This window comes from Rattus rattus, chromosome 1, assembly GCF_011064425.1.
Source record: "Rattus rattus isolate New Zealand chromosome 1, Rrattus_CSIRO_v1, whole genome shotgun sequence".
Classification (NCBI taxonomy): Eukaryota; Metazoa; Chordata; class Mammalia; order Rodentia; family Muridae; genus Rattus; species Rattus rattus.
In genome coordinates this window covers 107,887,428-107,905,680 of record NC_046154.1, presented here as the reverse complement: position 1 = coordinate 107,905,680, position 18,253 = coordinate 107,887,428, and the positions used below count along the sequence as shown (strand labels likewise).

General features: G+C 41.9%; 2 protein-coding genes across 2 annotated transcripts; one reads left to right on the top strand and one right to left on the bottom strand.

Moving 5' to 3' along the window:
- Positions 1-1,436: 1,436 nt before the first annotated feature.
- On the bottom strand, positions 1,437-1,739 carry LOC116888876 (small ubiquitin-related modifier 2-like). Its single transcript, XM_032890143.1, has one exon. The coding sequence runs from the start codon at positions 1,701-1,703 to the stop codon at positions 1,437-1,439; it is 267 nt and encodes an 88-aa protein (XP_032746034.1). The 5' UTR covers positions 1,704-1,739.
- Positions 1,740-5,355: 3,616 nt separating this feature from the next.
- Positions 5,356-17,891, top strand: Cga (glycoprotein hormones, alpha polypeptide). The gene is made up of 4 exons (XM_032890134.1): positions 5,356-5,449; positions 14,977-15,090; positions 16,066-16,250; positions 17,594-17,891. Exons 2-4 carry the CDS (start codon positions 14,991-14,993, stop codon positions 17,669-17,671), a joined length of 363 nt encoding a protein of 120 aa, XP_032746025.1. The 5' UTR covers positions 5,356-5,449; positions 14,977-14,990; the 3' UTR covers positions 17,672-17,891.
- Positions 17,892-18,253: the final 362 nt, after the last annotated feature.

Sequence of the window (18,253 nt, the reverse complement as noted above, 5' to 3'; positions counted from 1 at the left end):
TAGTGTAAGGAGTCCATTGTTCATATCCTATTCAGAAACTAAGTAATGGACCTCTTAGACCACTTGCTATCTATCCTGGGTGAAAGGTATTCTGCTTTTGCAGTTCTGCATGCAACTGATCCTTGTGACCCAGTCGCTTTGAGGCGGGCTTCTGCAGCCTCTAGTTAGCATCTTAAAGTGACACAGTGGGAGGCTAGGTAAAGCCCCGGCAGGGAATTGAGCTTCTCCAAGTTGAAGTCTCAGGAGCAAAGGGGAGAGGGACTTATCTCTGCCCTTTGTTCTCAGTACTTGTTCGACTCTCAGAGCGTGTGTTCACGTCGTGGAAGAAAAAAAAAAAAAAAAAAAACCTCACTGCAGGTCCGCACATAAATCCATAAATTGGGTAAGAGGTTATAACAGAGAATGCCTACATGCATATTCACTAGGAGTAATTAGGGGTTTAAAAAATAAAACCAAACAAAAAAAAAACCCCCCCCAAACAAAAAGAAAAAAAGAAAAAAAAAAAAAAAAAAAAAAAAAAAAAAAAAAAAGGAGTAATTATCTGGCTTAGTTTTCACCATTTGTTTTTTTTTTTCTTTTTCTTTTTCTTTTTTTCTTTTCTTTTCGGAGCTGGGGACTGAACCCAGGGCCTAGGCAAGCGCTCTACCACTGAGCTAAATCCCCAACCTCCTCACCATTTGTTACTAGCTTGCAAGGCCATGGAAAAGTTTTAGACTGTAACTAAACTGTCCTTGAGGTCTTGTTTAGACAAACTCAGTCAATATCTTATCTCCTGTGTTTGCACCTGGCGTTCTGTGGTGTATATATTGGTTTTTCTTTAATACAAGGAGTTTATTTAAACAAGACACTTGGCTTGAAGGGAAAACTATCTAGGATCATTTTGTTCAGGAGTAACTTATTCCTACTTAAAGACAGATTACCCTACATGTAACAGCTACGTGAAAAAGAAAGTCATAAAATGTCCTTGGCTTTACAATGATAAATGAAAAACAGTAAGATTCTCCAATCGAACAAGGTATGCAAGGATGTTGTGCCGTTGGGTTCTTTTGTTAAAACAATGAGAGCAAAGTAACTTACTGGGATAGAAAGGCAAGAGTTGAATGGCCATGCCACTAGTGGAGAAGAGGGATATTGTCACAGAACCAGTACTGTCCCCCATACCCTCTCCATCTGATGTCAACCAAACAGAACATGGGCCGTTTAGTTTTAAAAAGGAAAAGAAAAAAGAGCAATATGCTTGTGCACACAGACCAGTTACTTTATGGACAATAAAGAAATGGGGACAGGAAACTGGAAGGAGAGAGAAAAGTATAGTGCAGTAGTCAGGATGTGGCAGGACCAAATTGCGGCTTCCTATTCGAGAATGTACTCTTGGTCCATAACAAAGTTCTGGAGTAAAGTAGCCGGTTCCCTTTTCAGTAGACAGCTTCCGTCTGCTACTGGAACACATCATTCGTAGCTTCATCCTCCAGCTCTAACTGTGCAGGTGTGTCTGTTTCGTTGATTGGTTGACTATCAAACAGGAATCTGCTCTGCCTCATTGACAAACGCTGCCATTCACAATAGTCTTTTATTAGTTTATTAAGCGGTATATGCCTCTTAATCTTACACTGCACCACAGAACCATCCTGTCCCTCCACCTGCAAATTAATATGGTCCTTGTTCCCAGCCTGGACTCCTTCCTTGGGTTTCTCGTCTGCCATGGCGAGCGCAGGAGTCTCCCCAGCTGAGGCTTCATGAAAGAGACACCCCGGGTCCTTGCTGAGGGAGCACACCAGTGTATATATTCTTTACGACCTTCAGCTAATGGTTCCTGTAACCCCTTGGAAGGTGCCCTGAGTTTTAGAAGTCTGCTATAATCTAAGAAGCAATTAAGCAGTCCTGTTATAATGGGTATGGCCATTTGGAAACAATGGTAACCCTTGCGTGCTAGATGTTTCTGCAGAATAAATGCTCTTTGTCTTTGCATACAATCCGAGTCTTCGGTCTTCCTTCAGTGATTTCGGAGTCTTGACAGGGAGATGCCTGACCTGCAAGAGCAGGAAGCACTCCTAAGTGATGACTCATCTCTCCGCCGATGACCTCGTTTTTTTTTTTTTCAAGGCACTGCAGTCTAGCAGAGTTAAACCTCTCAGATCTGTCATTAATTTAATTATGTATCAGGGATCGACTAAACCTTCTGGTCCCATTTCCTAATTCCTTATTTGTATTTCGTGCAGTGATAGTCCCTCTATCCTGGATTGATGGGACAGACTGACATGTTTATATAAATTACTGAGTAGTCAGCAGACACTGGTGTCATTATCAGATAACTGTAAGTCAAAGCTGTCACACACACACACACACACACACACACACACACACACACACACACACACGCTGCCCTCTAGCCTGCCTTCCTAAGGTTGAGTCATGGTCAGACTCACACTTTCTTTTTGGCTATGCATGCTTAAGGGTTCTATATACAGCTCTGAAGTGAGTTTTACGCTCTAGCTTGCCTTTTGTCTTTTTTTTTTTTTTGCTTCATTTCCCTATCTTAGAATCAGTTAATACAGTGAACTTACATACTTCTTCAAAGTACATCATGTGGAAACAGAGAAAAGCATTCGCTCACATGCAAGAACTAACCGAAGCCTGGAAATCAGTGTATGAAATATCAAATATAAGTCTTTTCTACCAAATACTAGGAAACTTGTATTTAGAGCAATGAATTCAAATCTTTTTACCCACATCCTCCACCTTGTAAAACTTTTATGGAAATATTTCAGCCTCACCAGACCTTGTAAAACCTTTGTTCATACACAAGTCCAATACTGTGATCCAGGAATTTGATGGCTTAGAGATCCTTCTCCCCTTCCTTCATTTTCTGTGTACCAATTCTTATCAGTCTAGCTAACTGAATTAAGACAGTGAGGTGAGGCCCAAGCCAATGGGGAAAAGCCACAGTCACCACCCGAGTTAGAGTCAAAACCGATGCAACCCCTCAGTGCGTTTGCTCTTCCCAGAGTACAGCTTGCCTGTCCAGACACTTCAGTTGGAACAGCGGTCTCTTTCTTTGTTACCTCAAACTTAACATTATATAATTTTTTTAAAAATTTTTTATTTTCCAGGCAGTCACAGGTAAGAGGTAGCTTGGCCTCGAAAGCAAGTTTGGACTTAGGACTTTTGAACAAGGTTGAGAATGTGTTTGACTAAACTCATTCTGCATTGTGATACGGCCATGAGATCTTGGTGGCAGGAAGTAGACTGTGGTTGCTTGAATGATAAATGTCCTTCCTAAGCTCATGCACTAGGAACACCTTTTCCTCAGTTGGTGATGCTGTTAGGAGATGTTTTGGAACTTTGAGGATGTGGAGCTCGGCTGAAGAGAGTTCATCACTGAGGGCAAGCGTTGAGAACATGCAGCCTCTCTCCACTTCTAGTGCACTCTTCTGCTTCTTCTGGAGCTGTAAGACAAAGTAAACTCTCCCTGCTTTAAGTTGCTTTTGTCAACGGTGTTACCACAGCAACAGAAAAGACCTGATACGCTGGGTGTGTCTGGGAATATATTAATAGGAATTGTCTGTGTGTCATTAATACTTGCTGGAGCCATATATAAACTTACTAAATTGTTCAAAGTCAGGTATATGTGCAGGCTGGGGTCCTGGGGTGCTATTCTTAGGAGAGATGTGCATATGTACAGTATATGTAGGTGAGGGGCTCTGTATTGCCAAAAGCATTGTTAGAAGGGGGAATACAAGGGTTGGAGAGATGGCTCAGTGGTTAAGAGCACTGACTGCTCTTCTAGAGGCCCTGAGTACAAATCCCAGCAACCACATGGTGTCTCACAACCATCTGTAATGAGATCTGATGCCCTCTTCTGGTGTGTCTGAAGACGTTACATTGTACTTGTATACATAAAATAAACAAATAATTTTAAGAAGGAGGAGGAGAAGAAGGGGGTGGAATTCATGTATAGCCCAAGCCAAGTGGATCCAGGTTTTCCAAGCTACTCCCTGCGCTTCCCTCAATACGAAGTTAGACATTAGAAATGGGATTCTTTCTTAGTAAGCTACTTTTGCTTCATACTGATGGTAGTGGAAATTCTTTCCCATAACATCACAACCATCACAGCATTGGGCTGGTGTGATGGCTCAATGGATTGAGAAATACTTGCTGCACAAGCCCGAGAACCTGAGCTTGAGCCCCGAACTCACAGAACCCACATGAAGTGGAAGGAGCAGGCTTGCCTCCACATACTCACAATAGAACTCGTGAGACACACACACACACACACACACACACACACACACACGCACACACGCACTAACACATAAAATAACTTTAAAAAATAAAGTCAAAGGTTTTGAAGAGCTTTCATTCAACAAAGTAAGAATAAAGGATTCTTTAAAGGGAGAAGAGAATCATGTCACTTAATTTTTCAGAAGATTTAAAATTTTTATTATTTAAATTATGTACGTGTATATGCATGTGGGTACACATACGTGAGGGTGGGATTCTGTGGAGGTCATAGATATTGGCTCCTCATGTAGATGGAGTTACATGTGAGCCTCTCAACCTGGCGTGAAATCAAGTCCTCTGGAAAAGCAGTACATGCTCTGAACTACTGATCCATCTCTCTGGGCCCTAACAAAAGTTGATTTTTTTTAAAAAAAGTAATTCTTAGGCTGCTGTATGGGACTGTATAGAACACACACACACACACACACACACAGAGAGAGAGACAGAGACAGAGACAGAGACAGAGATACAGACAGACAGACACAGACACAGACAGACACACACTGTATGAGACTGTATAGAACACAGACACACAGAGACACACACAAATAGACACACAAACACACACACACATATCTACTGAGTACTAGTCAGTCCTTCTCAGGATTACCTCATACCTCTCCATATATCTTTATTAAATCCAGATGCCTGTTGAATTTAAGAAATCAGAGCGAGTGTTTTACTTTTCTGTTTCCTGTTGGAATAACGTAATCCTGAAATGTTTTTCTCCTGCTTTATGAAAACATCAGGCACTTAGCTAATTAAATGTGCTACTCTTAGAATCCTGTTTATTTTTAAAGGTGTCAACTTTCAGGATGTTTTGTGCAAGTCTCAATAAAATTACGTAGAAAATGGCCAAGTGCTCTCTCTCTTCATAAGCTGTCCTTGAGGTCACCACTACCTCGAAATGTCTAAAAGCAAAACTAATCTGAGGGTTGCAATGTGATAAGATCAAACTGATGTCATGGTAATTATACCAAGTACCATCCAATCACCGGGTGGAACTTACTGCTGATCCCTGGGCTTAGGTGCAGGTGGGAGCATGCAATTTGTATTCCTCTGCTGGTATAAAAGACGTTATTAACTGCAGGCACTGAACAATCGGAGACCAAGTTCCCCTCAGATCGACAATCAACTGCCCAGAACACATCCTTCCAAAGATCCAGAGGTAGGTAATATGATGAAATCATTTGGGGGATTTTAATTAAGGAGTCAAACACTTGCGACCGCAGGAAGGAATTTTCTGCATCTATCTTGGTAAGAAAATAATTAGGCATTGGTTGATTTTCTTTATGGTGCTCATGACTGAGTTGGGAGGAGGTCTGTCAAATGTAGCTAAGGTGGTTTCTAACAGAAGCCAGGATACAAGTATCTCCTGTCAAAATCTAAAATATTTTCTCAAGAACCATTTGAAGGGTCTTCATTTTGCTCATCTTTCAGCAAGTAGAGGTCAAGTAGACATTATAGAAGTGGCTGAAATGGGTTGGGGATTTAGCTCAGTGGTAGAGCGCTTGCCTAGGAAGCGCAAGGCCCTGGGTTCGAGCCCCAGCTCCAAAAAAAAAAAAAAGAACCAAAGAAGAAGTGGCTGAAATTATTTTATTATCAGTTCTAGACGATGCACATCTGACCTTTCAAGTTGGCTATCGATAAAACAGCCCGCTTGTTCAGTGAAACGACCACACGTGCTAATATGTTTTGAATAAATGTTTCAGGGTTTTCAATTATACCACTGGAACTTGAGCACTGTTCCCGTTTTCTTTTCCATAAAATTCTATAAACTAATAGTTGTTGGTATTTGCCAGCCATTGCTGATGATAATAAGTCACTTTCCAAGGCTGAGTGGGTGGTTCTAATGAGCTTTTGGAAAGTTCGACTACTTTACAACTGGCGTATTTGTGTGAGCACAGCACATTCTTGGATTCAGCCAACCTCAAATTAAAATACAAATAAAAAATTGTCAATTCAATTATTCCTTGAGCAATGATGTAGAACAGGTGCCTATATACCACATGCATTCTTTTAAATGTTCTCAGTAGTCTGGAGATATTTTAAAGTGCAAAGGAAGAGGTTGTATGCCAATACGCCATGTTATAGAAGGCACTGAGCATCTGAGGATTTGGTATGGGAGAGCCCCTTGGAACCCTCTCCTCACAGATACTGAGGAACGATTGTAGTTATATTTGTGTTAGCGTTAGTTGAATTACTGATTGGCTGGTAAACTGGAAATAGATAATAAAAGGGGTGCTTTTGCTCTTCTTTCTCAATATTGACGAGTGGAATTTGAGTATCGATGAAGAGAGACAGACCTAGTGCACAATGAGAGTTACTCGGGCATGCAAAGCAGCCGTTGTATTTCAATAGGACTTTTTGTTTCCAAAGGACTATAATTTCTTTCTATTCAAAAGTATGATAGTTTACATGAGAAGAGGAATTTGGTTTTGGACTCAGATTAGTTAAAATTGTTCATACTGGCCTGGAACTTGCTACAGAGCTGAAGACAACCTCGAACTCCTTACAGTCTTTTCTCTAACCCCCAAGTGCTAAGATTACAGGTAGAAGAGGCATCTTTTAAATTCCTGGAGATTTCTCTTAAACCTGAGAGGCTGGAGCTGTAGCTCAGCAGAGAAGAGCATCCACTGCTCTTGCAAAGGATCCAGGTTTGGTTTGCAGCCCCCACATTGGGTGGCTCTTTCCAGGGGATCTGACACCTTCTCCTGGACTTGGAGGGCACCTGCATGTATGTGGTGCACAAAGAGACGAGGAGGCGCACACACATGAAATAAAAGGAAACTTTAAAAGGTATTTCTTGACACAGAGCTGGCTGTGGTGGTGCACCCTTACCATCACAGCACATGGTGGCAAAGAAAGGAGTGTAGCTGTGAATCTGAGGTCAGGCCAGCCCAGGCTACATAGCGAGATCTTGTCTCCAAAACCAAGAACCAAGACAAAACAAAGACATCATTACTTTGGAGGCAGGAAGATAGCTCAGCAGATAAGAGTGATTGCTACCGCCAATCAGCCTGAGCTGGATCCGAGGAACCTACTCGCTGGGAGGGAAGAACTGACTCAGAGATTTTCCTCTAATCTCCTGTCTTACACTGGGTCACATGATCATACTCCATCCCACCAATAAAATTAAATTAAAATTATTTTCTTTAATTAAAAAAATTTTTTTTAGTAAAGTCTCATTCTTTAGCCAAGGCTGGTGTCCTTGAATTCCTCCTCAGCCTCCTGAGTGCTGATATTACAGATGGCAAAACTCACTGATTTAATAGGCAGTTAAAATTCAAAATATTGATCATTCAAAAAGATTTACTATCATTATTTTTTTCTTCTTTTTTTTCGGAGCTGGGGACCGAACCCAGGGCCTTGCGCTCGCTAGGCAAGCGCTCTACCGCTGAGCTAAATCCCCAACCCCTACTATCATTATTAGTCTATCTGTCTGTCTGTCTCTCTGTTTCTCTGTCTCTGTCTCTGTCTCTTTCTCTCTGTCTGTCTCTGTCTCTGTGTATGTGTGTATTTGTGTGTGTGTGTGTGCGCGCGCGCGTTGGGTATGTGCATGACAAAGGTACATGTATGTGCATGACAAAGGTACATGTATGTGAAGTCAGTTTCCTCCTTTAATTCTGTGTAGGTTTTAGGGATGAAGTCAGGATTTAGCCACAAGCTCTCTTACTCATTGAACTATGTGGCTGTCCCTGGAGCTGATTTTAAAATATCTAAAACAGTCATCACTATCACTTCTGAAAGGTTTCTGTGAATTTCATTGCCCTTTCAATTTCAGCTTTTAACCTTTTATTAATTAACGTGTGTCTTTGTGTGAGGGCACACACATGTCCCAGTGTAGTGTGAAGGTCAGAGGGAAACCTTGGGCCTTTTACTGGTCATTGCTACCTATACCAGGCTAGCTGAGCTTAGCTATGAGTTTCCCGAGGTCCTATTTCTGCTTCCTACCTCCATCAGGAGACTGAATAATCCACAACGCCATCCCCTTCCCCCATTAGTGAAAACCTTGCAAACCCAACGTATCTTGACATTTAGCACGTCTCATACCCCAATACTCGCCATCTTACCCTTTGGGACGTCCCACACTGCTGCAGTGCTCTGTAGGCTCTCTACCGAGTAGCTACAGGTAGTTCTGGAGACTGAACCCGGGACCTCCTGCATGTCAGGTAAGTGCTTTATCACTGACATATCCCCCTAGCTCTCTTTAGCACTTTAAATGAGCTGCTTCTTGATTTAAAAGGTGGCATTACATCAGCTAAAAAATGCAATACATAAATGTAAGAGGCTACGAGAGATTCTTATATTTATGTAATACAGTTCCCGTAGAAAATTTCTGGTCTTTAAAGAATTTGGTGGTGAGTGTATGTGGAGTGGAAGCCTCTTAGGAGCTGGCCATGGGCGTCTCTACCACTGAGCTGTATCTGCAGCCGACTTCACTTTTCATCTTGAGACAGAGTTTCACTGAGTTCTAAGCGAGCCCTGAACTGCAGAACCTTCCTGAGGAGCTGGAGTTAAACAGCCTCATCACTAGGCTCTCTATTTTTCCGGTCTTTGCATGTTTTAGTCTTCTGAGAGGAACTGATGTTATCTACAGTTTTATTCCTAATGGATTTTTCTAAAAGATAGAGTCTCATATCGTAGCTGTGGCTATCCTGGATCTGTCTCCCTCTGCCTCTTGAGTGCTAGGATTACTTAATAGAATTCTAAATCGTGTTGATTTTTAAAGTCTATATAGTAGACTGTATCCTGCCTACAATATACATACATACACACACACACACACACACACACACACACACATATATATACACACACACACATATATATATACACACACACACATATATATATACACACACACATTAATGTATTATCCAGAAAAAAATCATACTGCAGGGTCAGAAGTTTTCACAGAGGTTTAACTGAGGAGAACAAATCTACTCTAGATATAAGGGCCACCATCTCTCTAGACTGAACATAACAGAGAAAATGGTCACATTTGGCTAAACACTGGGATTACTCTTTCTCTGCTTCCTGGTGGGCACTAAGGACCATCCCACCCCAACCCCCACTATGCCTTCCTTGGGATGGTGGACTACATCCCTTTAAACTTGGGGCCAAAATAAACCCTTAAATTAATTTCTATCCAGTATTCGATTATAGCCATGAGAAAAGAAACCTATGTGGTCAGAGTATATATAAGTCTCTAGTGAAATTTTCTGAAAACATTTTACCGAACTTTTTTAAAATTGTGGCCAAGCTGTTATTTTACTTTATATTGTGAATTACTCTGTTATAAACTCATAAAACACTTTTATTAAAATAGTTACTGCTGTTATTGCGTATGTGTGCCTGATGTGTGTAAGTGGGTACATATGTTATGGCGTGCAAACGGAGGCTGGAGGATAACTTTATGGAGTCGATTTTCTTCCAGCTTTAGGTGAATTCTAGCAATCAGGCTTGTATGATGAGTGACTTTATCCACTAAACTGTCTTGCTGGCTTCTGTTAGCATTTTTTTTTTTTTTTTTTTTTTTTTTTTTTTTTTTTTTTTTTTTTTTTTGTATTTTGAGACAGCATTTCTCTGTGTAACAGACCTGGAGGTCCTGGAACTAACTCACTTTGTAGCACAGATAGGACTGGAACTCACATAGATCCTCCTGCCTTTGCCTCCTGAGTGCTGGGATTAAAGCCATGAGCCACCACCAGAATTGCACGACAGCAAATTTTAATTGATACTGTACCATTCTAAAGTTCAACTGAGCACTGATTTGCTGAGTGGATGGAGGAGAGGAGCATGATTTTGTGGGCAAGAAGCTTTTAAATTGGGCGTGGTGGCACACTTTTTAAATTCCAGTAATCAGGCTGAATTAGGAGCATCACGAAGGTTCAAGGCTAGCTTTGACTATATCGTGAGTACCAGCCAGCAGGGTTACCTGACGATGCCTGTCAGAAACAAACAGAGCTGGAGAGATGGCTCAGCTGTTAAACTCACTGACTGCTCTTCCAGAGGTCCTGAGTTCAATTCCCAGCAACCACATGGTGGCTCACAACCATCTGTAATGGGATCTGATGTCCTCTTCTGGTGGAAGACAGCTACAGTGTACTCATATACAAAACATAAATAAAAAAGTTTAAAAGACAAACGGACAAATAAACCAACCAGACAATAAAAGTTTTCACCTGGATGGAACAACCATGTGTACTGCTAGCTGGCTGGCTGTGACAGCCCCTGAGAATTACGAGATAGGAGAACACAGTGGAAGGAATAGTTTCTTATGGCTTTGGCATTGAATGCAGCCTTCATCTTGGAGCGGGATGCTCAAAATCTGGAATGGATGGACTGAGAAGGGAAAAGTGGGATGGACTGAGAAGGTCTTAGAGACCAAGTTGAAATAATAATTATCTTCTTAGATTTACGGTCTTTCTTTTAAATTTACCTATTATCTATGTTTTATTTAATTTAGACACGATCTTACTATAAGGCCTTGGTTAGCTTAGAACTTGATTAGGTAGACCAGGCTGAACTCTGACCCAAAGACTCTCCCGCCCTTGCCTCGGGAATGCCGGGATTAGTGGTGTGTGTCACCGTATTCGCAATTTTGGTGTGGTAAGTAGCAAGTGGTGAGGGTATGAGGGTGAAGTAAAGATCAGTTTAGGATTTTATAAGCAGAACCTGTGATTTTGGGGGCGTATTCCTTCAGACTACCGAAATTGGTTAAGATTAGTAAGCCTAAGTGTAAATTTATATTGATCATAGTTTAATAGCACAGGTGATCATAGTTGCATAGTATAAATTGCAACTGGATTTAATGATTATTTTTTTCTGCTCCAATTCTTAAGTTTTTCTTCCAAGTTGTGACACGGAATAATGCAGTCTGTGATGGCGGCATATACCTGCAATCCCAGCAACCTGGGAGGAGGCAGCACTTGAATTTCCAGGAATTCAATCCTAGTCTGGACTGTGTAGTGTGTTCAGACTGGGCTGGGCTACAGAGTGAGACCACAGAAAGCATTCAAAATTGTTGGCAATTAGGGAAATGTGAATTAAAGCAATTGTGAGATTTTTATCTGATCCCAGACAATGGCTAAGATCAAGAAAACAACCCACAACAAAGGCTGTCTCAGATGTGGGGGAAAGGGAACTCCTCCCTCGCTGTTGGTGGGATCGCAAACAGATCCGGTCACCATGGAAAACAATGTGGGGAATTCTTTAAAAATTAAAAAAAAAATAAATCTACCATACGACCTAGCTATACTACTTCTTGGTACATAGCCAAAGGACTCAGCATCCTACTCCATAGATGATCTGCCCAGAGGTTTTCATTCCCACTTGATTCATAATAGTCAGGAAAAGGAAGCTACCCGAATGTCCTTTAGTTGATGAACGAACAATGGAGACATAATGGATTCCTATTCAGTTTTAAAGAAAAATGAAATAATAAAGTTTGACGGTAAATAGATGGAACTAGAAAATATCTTACTGAATGAGACAACACAGACCCAGCAATTTTTCTCTTGGCTCTCAATGCTAAGCTCTGGGTCTTTTGGTATATAACCTGGAGTAATTACAATACCAGGAAAGAAAAGAGGGACCATGGAGGGACATCGGGGCTGGCAGGAGCACTAGAAAGGGGAGCAAGAGTTGCTGTGAAGGTAAATGGGAAAAATAGAAGGGGAGGAAGGAGGGGGGTAGCACAGAGGGAGTGGAAAGGAGGAGGGATATTTGGAGAAGCTATAGGAATTGTACTATTTTATGGCTACATAAAATAGCATACAGTCTATATCTATCAATCTATCCATCTGTCTATGGATGTTGTATGTATGTGTGTGTGTGTGTGTGTGTGTGTATGTGTGTGTGTGTGTGTGTGTATGTGTGTGTAAAATGTGGTTCAGAGATGTTCAGGAGGCACCCCAACAGCTTAAGCTATTGCTGTTTCCCTTGGTGCCTTCTAGAAAGAGAAGGTAAGACCCTGTTGCTACGGATACCTCACATTTCAGGCAATGGATTTGGAGAAATCAATCTGAGCCTCCCAGGGAAGCCTCTGCCCTGAGGACGAGCTTTCGAGGTTTCAGAAGGAGGCATGTATACTGCCGAGAGGAAAAGCAGTGAACAGTGCTATCCAGTTGTAACACCAGCAAAACACAGCAATGACCAGTGCAAGATACTCCGTCAGAAGGTGGCACTTATAGCCTTGGCTTTGAAGTTGTGTTAGAACGTCTTGAGAGGCTGGTACGGTGGCTCAGCTGATGAAAACACTTGCAGTTAAGCCTGGTGACCCAAGTCTGACTGATTCACAGGACGCATATGCAGAAGAGAACCAACTCAGACAAATTGTCCTGTGACCCTCACTTATGCACAGTGGCATGTTCTTCCCCAACACACACACACACACACACACACACACACACACACACACACACACACACACACAAAAAAAATGGTTTTTTATTGTTGTTATTGTTTTGGGTTGGTTTGGTATTTTTTGAGACAGCGTTTCTCTGAATAGCTCTGGCTGTCCTGGAACTTGCTCTGTAGACCAGGCTAGACTCAGACTCAAAGATCCCCCTGCCTCTGGTGGGTGCCACCACTGCCTGGCTGTGAAAATCTTCCTGAAGTTTCAAAATGGTTCATTCAAACAGCAGCAACAAGCTGGGCATGGTAATGCATGCCTGTGATCCCAGCATTCGAGAGGCTGAAGCAGGAGGACGGATGAACTCTTGTGGTGTCTCTCAGAGATATAGTGTGTGGTAGGCCACAGAGCAAGACCCTGTGTCAAAAACAAGCAAACAACAAACACACAAACAAGCCACATTAAAATAGAAGCGAAAAACTGAAAATGGGGAGTTAGCATACGGTAGTATGATAGTTTTGTTTTTTTTTTTGGTTCTTTTTTTCGGAGCTGGGGACCGAACCCAGGGCCTTGCACTTCCTAGGCAAGCGCTCTACCACTGAGCCAAATCCCCAACCCCAGTATGATAGTTTCTTAATTTTATTTATTTTGTGATGGTTTTTGATTTTATTTGTTTAATTTTGGGGAGACACACTTGCTCTTTAGTAGTGGCTAGCATAGAAGTGTGATGATCCCCTTGTCTCAGTTTGAGGGCCCTCAAAGTGCTGGTATCATGAGCTGAAGCCGCCGGGAAACATGACAATTTCAGTGAGAAGAGTGGCATTGTTTAATTTTTTATTTTATTTTATTTTATTTTAATTTTCAATGTCTGGTCTAGGGAGAGGCAGCTGGGTTTGATGTACTCCTTTGCTCAGTCTGTTTCACTATCACACCATGGATCTTTAAGGAAAAATGCAGAGAACATTTTAGTATTTTTGCTAATTGTTTTGTCCTCACAGACCCACTGAAGCTTTCTAGGGTCTTTCCACTTCAAGAATCACTGACTTAGAACAAACAATGGTTTCCTGTAGTTAACCGTCTGTGTGTGTGTGTGTGTGTGTGTGTGTGTCCTGCTCTGCTCTAGACAGCTTTTTCTTGCTATTCTAAAACTCTGGTTGAGACAGCTCTCTTCTAGTAAAAATTCTAAAAGCTATCTGGATAGTCAGAAAAGCCAGAAAAGCTGCTATAAAAATTATTTGGATCTTCTGATGAAGTCAGAAATCCTGTTAAGAAAAAATTCTTGAAGAGTTGTGTTCTCCAGAGATTTCCAGATATCTCAGCACTGGCTAGAGAAAAATCTAAAGAACTGTTATTGCTTTCTGCTAGCTCATCTCATGCAGACCAAAAGTCCAGCTTTTAATTTACATATCAGTCCAGTCATTTATCCAGATTCCCTTCTGATTATCTGATGAACCAGCATCCCCTGACCCCAGTCATTTGCTTGTCAAGAGACAGTAAGCATAAATTGCAAAAGAATTTAGAGATCTATCTGCCTTTGGTACGCACAGATAATAAACTAGTTGGGTGGGACCCTGACCTTAAATGACCTTTTCTACCGCACGGGTGTCTAACTGTGTCCTAAGCTGACCTTGAACTCAGGAATCTTTGTATCTTTCTAACAATCTATGTATCTTTCTAACAAGCTGGCTCATGGCGGAGCTGCCTTTGTTCCTTTAGATTCAGGAAGCCCCTTATAATTCATATTGCACTTTTATATTTTGCATAGTCGAGGAATTATTTATGTTTTGGTCTCATGTATTTAAAGCTCTTTCCAGTAAGGGCTGTCCTGAAGGTCCCAGCCTTTACCATTTGCTGGGAGTTTAGCCACACCCTGGACTCCTGGACTTGTGCTGTTTCTAATTCTCATGGAGTCACTAAGGCTAATAGGGAGGACAGTCCTGGGAGGAATGTGAAAATATGAACATTGTTATACAAACCAGCCTTAAGCCCACAACAGTCATTAACATTCTGGAGGCTCACACGGGGTGCTGTCTCTGTCACTCTGTCCCCACCAGGGCCACAGCAGGCTTGGCAAGATCCCATTACAGATGGTTGTGAGCCACCATGTGGTTGCTGGGAATTGAACTCAGGACCTCTGGAAGAGCAGTCAGTGCTCTTAACCGCTGAGCCATCTCTCCAGCCCCCATGAGCAATAATGTTAAACTTACTGGTTGATGGCAGCATGCCCAAAGTCAGCACCATCAGTTAAAAGAACAATCCCACTAAAACGGCTGGTTTGTGTTACGACTGGTACACTCAGATTACACTGTTATTATTATTATTTTTTTCATGTGCAGTTTGCAGGAGAGCTATGGATTGCTACAGAAGATATGCGGCTGTCATTCTGGTCATGCTGTCCATGGTCCTGCATATTCTTCATTCTCTTCCTGATGGAGACCTTATTATTCAGGGTATGTATGTGACTAAGCTCCCAGCTTGTGTTGAAAAGGAAGACTTGTTTCCAGATGCACATCGATAATCATTAATTCATTCCTACCATCTTTTGCATGTGATACACAGTCACTTCTGGATACAAAGCTAGGCACGTTGTAGCCTGTGTGCACAGAATTCAATCGGGTTCAGAAAATATGCAGTGAAAATGGTGTACTCCACGTTCACTTTGACGGCCTCCTGAGCGTGCTCGTCTGAGGTCACTATAGTTCTGCCTCTGAGGTTTACAAGGAGAAAAGTTGTCGTCCCTATTCAGCTCAGTTGTCTTTTTATATCGCTTCCAGATTTCAGAAGAGTTTAGCACTGCTTTCTCAGATAAAGTTTCATATCAAGATAACAAGCGAGGAAGACAAAAACCTGCTTCATGCATATAATCCGTTTCCCTTTGCTGCTTGACTGTCTCTTACAGTGCCGGACATAACCACCGATTATGATTGTGAACTGCTGCTTGTTAAGGTTTTTCTTTTGCAAACGGTAATGTTTGTATCCCAGGTTCTAAGCACAGATGCCTTTTGTGTGATCAGGCTGTCTAGACTCCCAAGCTTTCTTAATTCTAAGGATGGCTTTCTGTCAATATTTGGAATATTGATGGGGAAAAAAAAATGCCAGATTTGCCTCGGGGAAATGCTTCTTTTCAAATGAATGTATGGTATCAAGTTTTTGGGTCCTCTCTAAGCATGCTCTTAGCGTTGGGATTATCTGTCCCTCGAGAATGAGAAATCACTATAATGAACTCCCTACGTAGCCATGCAAAAAACGGTTTCTCTATGAACATAGCTTCAATAATTATAAAGAGATTCTATTCCTGAAGATTAATATGCAGGCAAAACTATCTATTTCCTTTTTTATTGCCAATGCAAAAAGCATCTGTCACGTCGTGCCCAGGACATGAAACCTTTCTGGGTGATTTCCCCCTTCTCTTGTTTCCTGGCTAGGTTGTCCAGAATGTAAACTAAAGGAAAACAAATACTTCTCCAAGCTGGGTGCCCCCATCTATCAGTGTATGGGCTGTTGCTTCTCCAGGGCATACCCGACTCCCGCAAGGTCCAAGAAGACAATGTTGGTTCCAAAGAATATTACCTCGGAGGCCACGTGCTGTGTGGCCAAATCATTTACTAAGGTAAGGGCGTCCTAACAGTCCATCCAGAGGCAGTGTGTGCTCGTGGCATGTCAAGTCCTAGTGGTCTAGTGACCTGTATTTGTTTCTCCTTTGTTCAGGCGAGACCCGCATTTATTCTCTTTAATTAAATGAATAAAAATAAATGGAAAATGTTGATGACTTGGAAGTAAGGAGTACAGTAGTTGCCACAGTCTAAAAGGCCAGTGGATGTGCATAAAAGGAGGTTAGAAAATGATAACAGGGGCCCGGCTCAGAGGTTGACAGCAGTCACTGCTCTTCTAGAGGTCCTGAGTTCAATTCCCAGCAACCACGTGGTGGTTTTCAACCATCTGTAAAGGGATCTGCTGCCCTCTTCTGGCCTGCAGATGTATGTGCAGCACAGTGCTTACACATTCAATACAATTTAAAATGATTTAAAAAACGTAGCACGAAGCACGGAGTTACCTATGGCTGGAGCTGGTGAGATGGAGGGTAAAGACATCTGCCTAATCTGAGTCTGAGCTGGACCTCCCACCCCCTCCATCCCCTTCCCCCACAGAAAAGGCAATGATCTAGGTTAGCTAGGTTGGAACATGAGCTTTGAATCTTAAGAGGGGTGGTGGAGTGGTGTGGTGGAATGAGTGGTGGTGTGTGAGTGGTGGAGTGAATGAGTGGTGTGAGAGTGTGAGGGTGCTGGTGTCAGTGGTGAGTGTGAGTGTGTGTGTGTAGAGTGTGAGGGTTAATACAAGTATTTTTTTTTTTTTTTTTTCAGGTGGGGTCAACCCAGGGCAGTGGTGTGCTCTACCACTGAGCTGTGTGAGAAATGCTGAGAGAGAGAGAGAGAGAGAGAGAGAGAGAGAGAGAGAGAGAGATCAGAGACAGAGACCAAACCAGAGCAAATAAAGCAATTTTTTCTTTTTTGGAGCTGGGAGTGAATCTATCCCCTTGAAAGTGAAGGCAAGAGAATACCACAAGCTTTAACCAAACCCAAGTATTTTTTTAAGAGCAAGTGGAAGGGGATTTTTGTCCTGCTTAAGAAATGAACTAGACTGTTGAGAGAGAGACAGAGGTACAGAGACAGGGGAGGGGACCTGAAACCAGAATAACTAAATGTAAAAAAAAAAAAAAAGAAATTTTAAAAATACTCAAGTTTATTTTGCATAGTATACAAAAAAAAAAGAATTACAGGAAATCTCACTGTTTCAGAGTAAATCTATAACCCCATTTGAAAGTGAAATAATTGGAAAATACCAAAATTTATTAAATATATTAAATAAAAAAGTTACACCGGGCTGCTATTTTACTTGCCATTTTGCAGTTTGTGACTGTCTACCTACCCACCAACCTGTTTCTTTGCCCTTTAGGCCACAGTGATGGGAAATGCCAGAGTGGAGAACCACACAGACTGCCACTGTAGTACTTGTTACTACCACAAGTCGTAGCTTCCATGAGTGCCAAGGGCTGCGCTGACGACTGCTGACCCGTGCGATGGCGCTGAGTGTCGCCACCTCCTCCTTACCAGACTTCTGACACGCTTCGGCCATACACTGCTGCTTTCCTGTCACGTCCCTTATACTTCAGTACCACCGACAGTCTCTTCTCATTAGGGGAAAATGTGTATCTACCATGGTCCCATCAGAAATAAAGCCTTTTCAATCATCAGTCATAGAAGTGCCGCCTTCTTTAAAAGTCAAGCTTGTTTGCTGTTGACAAGTTTGATCGATGGGGATCATCTCAGGGGTTGAATTGGGACCCAATGCACTCAGTGGTCCATCACTGGAGACTCTGTCATCCATCTTACCTTCTGCAAGCAAGCTGTCTATTCTGCCAGTGGGCTGTTTGTCAGAGAGTTCACTAGGGTGGGGAAAATGGCATGGAAGTTCCATTGTTACTCAATTTTTATATCTCCTTTACATCTCTATTTTAATACCCTGTATCAAAATACAGATATCCTATTATGATAATACATGTATGTAATCTATAGGTATATACACTACAAATATGTCATATATTATGGATATTTC